Raw genomic sequence first — 10,006 nt, 5'->3', positions numbered from 1 at the left:
TTTTTTGTTATTTTTATTACATCTTTATTATTTAACACTAATTATTCTTTAATCAATTCAATTACGTTTATTTATCAAAATTTATTTATTTCACATTCTCTATAAATAGAGATTGATTTCATTTTTTGGACATAGAAAATATTTTTCAAATAGTTTTTGAAATAAATCTTAACAATAACTCTTTTAACACAATTTCTTTAATTATATTTCTGAAAAATAATTTTCAAAACTTTTAGTTATTTTAATTTAATTTTAGTTAACAATAATATATAGTAAAATAGTATATGAAATGAAGATGGTAAGATATGGTGTTGAATATAATTAAACAAAACAATTAAAAAGTAGAAAGTTGAATGTGTGTTGAATTATTAGGTGGATAAAAAAAAGAAGATGTGGGGTATTTAAAAGTCAAAATATATTGTTGAATTTCAAAACTATAATTGTGGTTGAATACACAAGGCCAAAAAGTCAATGACTTTGGCTCCCTCCCTTCATCTTTACTCTATTATAAATTGAAGGGCCAATCGGCCAACTCTATTTGTCTTTAAGAAACTAAAGCATAAACCAATTGATAACCAATCTTTTTTTCTTTCTCCTCTCTCTCACAGCTAAAGCATAAATATCGAGAGAGAAACTTTTGATAGTCTGTGTGGTTTGTGAGAGATGGAAGAGGCAAACAATCAAAGTAAAAAATGGGAACAAGAGGAGATTAGTAATGAAATGAATAACTGGGAACTGACTGAAGAAGAAAGTGTTGATTGGAGAGGAAGACCATCCAACCCCAAGCATGGTGGAACGAGAGCTGCTCTCTTTGTTCTGGGTACTCTCTCTCTCTCAAAAACTAATTTAGTGTTAAAGATTTGTTTCTAACCGGTGATGGATCATATTATACTAGTGTCTTGGTCGATAAGAACCCAGCTTATCCAATTTATGGTCCCACTAACCATAATTATTTATTCCATGGACCTTGGTCAATATAAGATTTCATAATTATTCTATGGCTTATAGATTTGTGATTTTTAATTATGTTTTTAAGGACTACAAGCCTTTGAGATAATGGGGATAGCAGCAGTAGGGAACAACCTTATAACATATGTTATCAACGAAATGCATTTCCCCTTGTCTAAAGCGGCCAATATTGTTACCAACTTTGTCGGCACAATCTTTATCTTCGGCCTCCTCGGGGGCTACCTCTCTGACGCCTTTCTCGGCAGCTTCTGGACCATGCTCATCTTTGGCTTCGTTGAGCTTTCTGTATGTCTATGCTCTCCTATTATTTACATAAAAGTATATATATAGATCAATGAGACCATGATTAATCCGGAGTTCTTAGATTAGGGTTCTTAGACTAGGGTTCTTAGCGGAACCCCATCCTAAGAACCCGAGTTTAATCATGCTCTGAGTTCTATGGTTTCCATTCCGAAACAAACATGGGACCCCTATTATATATATTTGGATATATATATATATAGTGACGTAACTATTTACGTGTATACGTCCATGCATGCTTTTGGTGTGTACTCTTTTATATATAAGTTTGTTATTTATTATTTATTTTGCACCAAAAAAAAGTTTATTAATTCACGAATATGTCATTGCTACAAAGAAAGAAATAAGAACTTTAACATCATTAGTTAGTGTTTAAGATAAAAGCAAGTTAAAAACGTTTTAAGATCAATTTTCTAGTTCTGAGACTTTTTAATTGTTTTTCTAAGAGAAAATTCAATGTAACTTTAATTGATGATATATCAATGTTTAAGATCAAAGTTTATAATTCTGAAGACTTTTTAATTATTAATTAATTGGTGTTTAACTCTTTACTGCCACCTGTCTTCCTAGGGTTTCATACTATTATCAGTACAAGCACATTTACCTCAACTAAAGCCACCAAAGTGTAACCCACTTATAGACCAAAGCTCATGTGAAGAAGCAAAAGGTTTCAAGGCAACGTTCTTCTTCATGGCACTCTACTTGGTGGCTTTAGGAAGTGGCTGTGTGAAACCAAACATGATAGCTCACGGTGCGGACCAGTTCTCTCAGTCACATCCTAAACAATCTAAAAGGCTCTCATCTTACTTCAATGCCGCCTATTTCGCCTTCTCCATGGGCGAGCTTATCGCGTTAACTCTCCTCGTTTGGGTCCAAACTCATTCGGGCATGGATGTTGGATTTGGAGTCTCTGCTGCAGCCATGACGATAGGCCTCATTAGCTTAGTCTCCGGCACTATGTTTTTTCGTAACAAACGTCCACGTCGAAGCCTCTTCACTCCCATTGCCCAAGTTAGTTTTGACTTTTTTTATTAACAATTCGTATACCATTCGAATACTCAAAAATATTGACTCATTTTAGGATAAAAATGGAATCACAAATATATATATTCCCCAAAAAAACTTATATATGTTATTTTCAAAAAAAAAAGCTTACAAAATTTTTGACAAAGAAAAAAAACTTATATAAGTTATCAGATTTTGTCTTACATAAAATTATTATATTGTCTTTAATAACGAAAGATCGAGATTAATAGTAGTTCCAAGTCTAGTTGTAACTCTTTTTGTGTGCACCTCCAAGTCTAATTGTAACTAAAAAAAAAATCAGTCACTAGGTGAACCTAGATTTCTTTGATAGAGTATGTCTGACACAGGAAAGACATATTCATTAATCATAATGGGTTTTTATTTAGATAGATAAATCCCTAGCTAAGCATACTGTACTATACTCAGCACACAGTCTTTTTGGAAGTTTTACCTCAGTTGAGTTATAAGAAAATATATGTTTAAATAGACAAAAATTTGATAAGACGTATCTGTTTTTCAAATTTGTCTGCATGCGTATATTATACTTAAGTCCACTGGAGTTGGACCATGAGCATATATTATGGATCAAAGCTTAAGATCATCCACACATATAAATAAACAATATAGTTGACTTATATCAACGGATAATAATAAATATCCAGCACTTATATAAGTTATTATGACTAACTACTAGTATTACGAAGGAATAGTAACAGTTTACATGTAGTCCTACAAAAAAGACGCTTACATATGATTTCTTCTTCTTTTTTTGTCAAACACATATGATTTCTTCAAAACTTGCAATTATACGAGAATTTGACAAAACTTGCAATTATGTGATAACAGTTTACATGTAGTTCATGGAATTTGAGAGACGAGTGTTCATGGAACTTCCTTGTTGAACCGTCAACGATACGCACTATACGAGAATTTAGCTTTTACTGTTTATTTACACTAGTGATCCAAGCTTTTATCATCTGACTAATTCTCAAAATAAATGTAGCTATCACATATTACATAGTCCACTCACTGTCTCAATGTTTTTATTTTTGCCAAAATTTGTATTGTTCAAAATTTACAGCTAATATTTAATAATAACGTTCTAGTTTTCTAACCGTCCATCATCATTTAAAATCATTGTTATTTAATTTAATTATACCTGTTGTGTGTAAAAGTAGATGAGTTACATATATATATATATATATATATATATATATATATATATTCAAAAATATATTTTATTTTGGTTTTTGTGTGTAATATTTACAAAAATTAGGGTATTATTGCTGGGAAAACAAAATTGGTTCTTAAAAATAATTTAGTCGATACGATAAAATTTAGTAATTGAAGTACTCATACGATCGTGTTAAAACATTTTACATAGGTTATTTACAAAAATCCAAATTATATATTGTGTTTCTTGAAATTCGATCCACCTGGGTTTCCTTAAAAAACAATTAAAACATACATAGAGGTATCAAGAAAGGTATCAAAGTGAGGAATTTTGATTACGTACTCAGTTACTCACACGTGTGTAGACAAGACAATGCTAGAATAGTTTGGCACATGCTGACTCATGAAAAAGAGAAAAGCTGCTGTTGAAATAAAACATTATAATTGTGCGTTTTTGTTGTTGATAACAAAATAAATATATAATTGTATAGTTATGGTTCTTTGAAAAAACAATAATGATATCAGCTCTGTAGTCAGCAAACGTATTAAATACATATATTTACATGATAATATATTATTCATGATATACATCAATAATAATAATTTTTGATAAAAGTTATATGTATATTTTTTGGTAAATTATTAATAATACGAAGTGGTTCCATCTCAGGTTGTTGTGGCTGCCATATCAAAAAGAAAGCTTGTGGCTCCCTCAGACCCAATAATGCTTCATGGCGGAAATCATGCCTCAAATGACGTTGTACCTTCATCCACTTTACCACACACTCCTCGTCTCAGGTCTTGCATTGAACTCATTATTTCACTTTTTCTTTCACAGATATTTAACTTTCTGGTCGTTTTGGTGTTATATATATCCATTCTTATCAGACCAAATCAAACCACAACTTCCATAGAAAGATTTTGGTCTGTACGTGTTTACATTTGCGTTTAATTACATGTGCTTTTTTCCAAATAAAGGGTTTAAATGTTTTAATCAAAAATCATTACTAAACCTTTTACCACATAAGTTAAACAAAAATCTCATCCATACATATTACAGAAAATTAATATTATTTTATAACAATGCGAAAATGTGTTAAGAACAAAACAAAAGAAGTCTCAAGCTAACACAAAGTTTCATGAAATCAGTGAAAATATATAAAACCTTTATGTACTATTGGCAGGTTCTTGGACAAGGCATGCATCAAAGTCCAAGAAACAAACACAAAGGAGAGTCCATGGACGCTTTGCACGGTATCACAAGTAGAGCAAGTCAAAACCTTAATTTCACTTGTTCCAATTTTCGCAAGCACCATCGTCTTCAACACGATCTTAGCTCAGCTCCAAACGTTCTCGGTTCAACAAGGAAGTTCCATGAACACTCGTCTCTCAAATTCCTTCCACATTCCTCCGGCTTCACTCCAAGCAATCCCTTACATTATGCTCATCTTCCTCGTCCCTCTCTACGACTCTCTATTCGTTCCTTTTGCGCGCAAGTTCACGGGACAAAACTCAGGCATTACTCCATTGACTCGGATAGGATTTGGACTGTTCCTCTCTACTTTCTCCATGGTTTCAGCCGCCTTGCTCGAGAAGAAACGTAGAGACTCGTCAGTTCTTGACGGTAGAATCTTGAGTATCTTCTGGATCACGCCGCAGTTCTTGATCTTTGGGGTCTCCGAGATGTTTACTGCCGTTGGATTGATTGAGTTCTTTTACAAACAATCTGCAAAGGGCATGGAGTCATTCCTGATGGCTTTTACTTATTGTTCGTATTCCTTTGGGTTTTACTTCAGCTCTGTGCTCGTTTCGATCGTGAACAAGATAACTTCCACGTCAGTCAACTCTAAAGGGTGGCTAGGGGACAACGATCTCAACAAGGACAGGCTCGATCTGTTTTATTGGCTTTTAGCGGTTCTCAGTCTACTGAACTTTCTTAGCTATCTCTTCTGGTCTCGTTGGAACATTAAGTCTTCGAGAAGCAACAACTCTAATGTGGTGGGAGATGATAACATTTAGCTTGATGCATATTACATGTTAAAACCTCAGCATATAATTAATATGAATAAGTTTAGTGACGTAGCACATTGATTTCATAGTCTCACGTCACTCCCTGTAATCATTTTTATATAGAAAAGCAAATGGTCCCTGGCAGCGGTATCAAATTGATATTACTACGTGTATACGCACACCAATTAAACTAAAGTTTACATTACAACAATCGAACGATATGTCGATGTAGAATTTTAAGGTTGAATTGACAGAGACCCACAGTTACAATATACAGTTCTTTCAGAGTGAAATAAAGCTAATACAAAAGCAGTTTGATTTGTTTGCGAAAACAGTAAATAAACAAGAATGAAATTGATATGAAAAAAAATAAACGAGGTGCTAGGTTAAGGGTGTATTGCAAGAATTTATAGATCATGAACCAAACAATTATTCAGAGAACGATTAACAAGCAAGTCTCAAACTCAAATATCAATTACAAGCGATCCACTGTCATGCAACGATCTAAATTATCGTTTGAACCTAGAATTCTAGACAAGCAGTAATGAGCACGCGGGTTTGATATATTCACGATTTGCCACACATCAATTTTCGTTGGTTAAAGACAAATCGCTCACCTATGTTCTTTATAGTAACATGTTACACTTTTGATAAATATATGCAATCTAAACTCAGAGACTAAATTATCAATTTATTCTCAATATTAAGGTTAACAATAGGGAAACACAATCGAAGATATATCACTAGCTATGTTTAGTTCAATGATTCCAGAATCCTTTGAATTTTCTAAACCTAACAAGAAGACTAGTTAGACGTGATAGCAAAAATCACAGCAACAGAAAACGGAAAAAAATCATGTATGAATCAATAATAATAAGCATAGAGAGTTTAGAAATCTTCTCCAAAATATATACAGATTTTTTTTTTCCTGAAATTTACAAAGTTATAATCTCTCTTCAAAAATATGTGTGAAAACTAACTTAGTTTGAAAATAACAATAAAAACGATATATTGCAAGATGTTGGCGGCTACTGGTGAAAAATGAAGATTCCTAGGTGAAATTCTGGAATACTTGAAAGCTTCCTTAAAAATTTGGGTTTGAGGAACGCATGCTCTTTTCATAATCCGGGTGTGCTTATTCTAGACCAACTGCTTCGCAGGAAAATCTCTACTTGCACTCCATTCAGCATGTTTTGTTCAAAGTGATCCATATTCTATCCATAGTTAACTTCATATCTGTAATACTCAAAAAGATTAACGACTCAATATATACTCAAAAACACTTTAAAAAACATTGTTAAATTATGTCAAAACATGACACATCACCAAAAATTTAAAATTATAGGATAAAGCGAAAGTATTTATTAATCAAGGACTATGCCCAACCATTCTAAACTTGTTACTATAGTTTCATAGATTTTTCAGAATTTTAGATTATGTCCAACTGCTCTAATTTGCATGTGCAAAAGGACTGTCATGCTAACTAAGAATTCATTCGATTGTTGGTTAGACAAAAAAAAAAGTATTTTGATGCAAAAAGTTCAAAGTCTAAACCTTACTAAATGAATTAATATTAAATAGGACAGATTAAGAAAACACTTGAATGTTCTGTATTAAAACTTAGGGAATCATTGTCAGTGTCACAGAACAGTAGCACACAAACAGGAAACACAACACCAACATTTTCTTTCCAACAAAAGTAAATTCAAGAAAGGTGAAAAAGAAGAGGAACACGATGAAAAGTGATAAATTTTCATTTTTCTTCAATGATGTTCTCAATTTGCACACAATCTAATGGTAAGAAACATGTCTGGAACATGTTTGGTGTTAAAGATTGGCTCTCCTTCCCTTTGTCCACTATGTACTAACAGTTTCTTTATGTTCACTTTACTTTACTCATCAATGGTTAAATGTTTGATCAATTTGTCTCCCAATTTGTTGGCATTAGTACAATCTCCCACCCAACACAGTTCCTTCAACTATAGAGTTATTACAAGAAGTGGGTTTCATAATTTGTGATCCCTTTCAATAATTTCCTGCCGCTCTTGAGTTTGTAAATTGCAGTTTCTACTATTTGTACAGATATATTTTCTGTTCAAATGTATAAACAGTGGCTACCTCATCTTTAAAATGTATCTTTAAATTATGTTTGTAAATAAAAAAAAATATTATGTCTGTAAAAATATAGAGGCACTGAATCTTCTGGAACCCTGCTTTTATTTTTTACTTGACGATCTATTTTGATAATCTCCAATCAAACGTACGAAACGCAAAAAAAACAATCTCAAGCCAATTCCATATATGGGGCCGCGTAGGTGTATACCAAGTGTTATAAGATCTAGTCTATCTTAGACAAGATGATGGAATTATCAGACTGTTGTACCAGGATTATACTTTATTTTGTTGGTTGTTTCCATATGAAGATGTTATAACTAGGGTTTGATGTTCATTTAGCATCATGCAGTAATCTTAATGTGATAACTATTTCTATATGGAATGATCACGGACTCCCGACCATTCGTCCGAGACCATCAAATAAAAACCAACATAACAGTTACCCTGACCTTATAGATCACTCTCTCATTGATTCAGCTACGCGAACTTAGAACTCACAGACAATTCGGGATTTAGTGGACCTTCAGGATGTAAAACTCATAAAAAGCATATCACTGAGCATGACTCATATAGTGGATAGAGATGAATATCATTTCATAAAAAAAAAAGGAAATAAACGGTCAAATCAGGTTACCAAGTAGAACGAGTTTACCCAGACAAGGAAAAACCACAAGTAGTGTTTGGACCCACAGTTGATATTCTGAAGCGTTCTGCTGGAAAGTACGGTGCCTACCAAAGATTAAACATTTTTATGGCAATTGGCATCAGAGTGTATAGCAGTCAAGAAAAATCTGCAAGCGAGAGGGCTACAAGAGGATATATGTTGAGCCATATGTGGAGCTAAAGAGGAATCGATAAATCATGTGTTTCTAGAATGTCCTCCAGCGCGTCAGGTTTGGGCCCTCTCACAGATACCATCAACTCCAGCTATTTTTTCTACAAGTTCTCTTTTCAAAAATATAGATCATCTATTCTCGAGACTTCATCCCAAAATGGATGATCATCAATTTGCATGGATTCTATGGTACATTTGGAAATGAAGGAATAACAAAGTTTTCAGTAATCTTGACATTGGTCATAGGGAAATGCTCAAATTTTCGGAAACAAAATCAACACTTTGGGCTGAAGCACAAGTGTTGAACACACAGAGAACAGCACAACATGTAGAGGCTTTGAATCTCCCGTCAATTCCAGGGTGTTGGTGATTTACAGATGGTTCTTGGAAAGATAATGAGTTGTAGGCCTGGGACTTCGGATATTCGGGTCGGGTTCGGGTATGATCCGATCGGGTCTGAATCTTTCGGATAAATGAATTTTATACCCAATAGGTACTTAAAAAATCGGTTCGGGTTTCGGGTCGGATAGCACCGGTTACGGATTGGTTCCGGATACCGTTTAAAACTTGAAATATCAATATATTTATATACTTTGACAAGTTTCTGCGATTAGTTACGGTGTCCCAGTGATCGAGTACGTTTTATCTCTTGCTGCCCACCAGGGTTCGAGCACTTGAGATGTTTTTTTTGTTTATTTATTTATTTTTCTTAAATGAATGACAATTTTGTAAATTTCTTCATCTTCTTCCTCGTGTCTCCCTTTTATAAACCCTAATTTGCAGCCTCTCTTCATGTTTCATACTTAAAAACATTATTTTGATACATGTTTTTTTTTGCCCTTTACAGATGAAACTTCAAGATTTGACATACACCAGGTATAAACTTGGAAAGCGAAAAAATCATCTAATGATTCGTGTTATTGCACAAAAAATTCCATTTAAATCTCCAACCCAAGTCAAATCTTAATAAATGATTGCATGTAATTAATTAAATTAATGTTTCATAGTTGAATAGTTGACATTAAGGCTTCTAAATTCTAATTCACGTAAAAATGAAAAAAAATTATTATACACCAGAGGATTCTCCATCACAACCTATATTAAACATAACTAAAAAGATTTATACTATTAATGGAACTATATGTGGTAATATGATTACGTCATCTGTAAACATGTTTGAATAATCTATCATATATTCATGGAGATTTATTGTTAGAGTAAATATATAATAGATTTTGAGAAAATAATAAATGAGTTCATTTAAATTATGTAAAGTATTTATATAATTAGAGTAATATAAGGTAAGACCAAAAAAATAGTTAAATTTAATGAAATAGTCGGACGACTTTGTTTAAGTTTTTAAGAATCATTCTCTTCTAATAGTTTAGATATAAACTATTGTCTGAAAAAAACACTCTGTTGAATGAAAATCGAATTGTTTAAGATGTTATCTTCTATATGACACTATAATCAGAGCTATGTTTGTGTGAACTTATATTCTGAACAGAAAATATGATATCCAAGTATCCAACGTCCGACCAGACTGCTTCCAAGTATGAAAGATTTGACATTGTTGAG

The 10,006-nt window shown here is 32.8% G+C and overlaps 1 protein-coding gene across 1 annotated transcript; it reads left to right on the top strand.

The window, feature by feature from the left end:
• The first annotated feature begins 458 nt into the window (after positions 1-458).
• On the top strand, positions 459-5,672 carry LOC106313548 (protein NRT1/ PTR FAMILY 4.3). Its single transcript, XM_013751383.1, has 5 exons — positions 459-820; positions 1,037-1,254; positions 1,840-2,280; positions 4,139-4,266; positions 4,653-5,672. The coding sequence occupies exons 1-5, from the start codon at positions 664-666 to the stop codon at positions 5,485-5,487; spliced, it is 1,779 nt and encodes a 592-aa protein (XP_013606837.1). The 5' UTR covers positions 459-663; the 3' UTR covers positions 5,488-5,672.
• Positions 5,673-10,006: the final 4,334 nt, after the last annotated feature.

The sequence above is a fragment of the Brassica oleracea genome, chromosome C9 (genome assembly GCF_000695525.1).
Source record: "Brassica oleracea var. oleracea cultivar TO1000 chromosome C9, BOL, whole genome shotgun sequence".
Classification (NCBI taxonomy): Eukaryota; Viridiplantae; Streptophyta; class Magnoliopsida; order Brassicales; family Brassicaceae; genus Brassica; species Brassica oleracea.
Note: the sequence above shows the minus strand (reverse complement) of the source record. Positions and strands in the feature narration are given on the sequence as shown.

Excerpts from the sequence above, each read along its gene's own strand:
- LOC106313548 (XM_013751383.1), top strand. The coding sequence starts at position 664 with ATGGAAGAGGCAAACAATCAAAGTAAAAAATGGGAACAAGAGGAGATT. Across the intron at positions 821-1,036 it reads AGCTGCTCTCTTTGTTCTGG|GACTACAAGCCTTTGAGATA; the intron begins GTACTCTCTCTC and ends TATGTTTTTAAG. Across the intron at positions 4,267-4,652 it reads CCACACACTCCTCGTCTCAG|GTTCTTGGACAAGGCATGCA; the intron begins GTCTTGCATTGA and ends TACTATTGGCAG.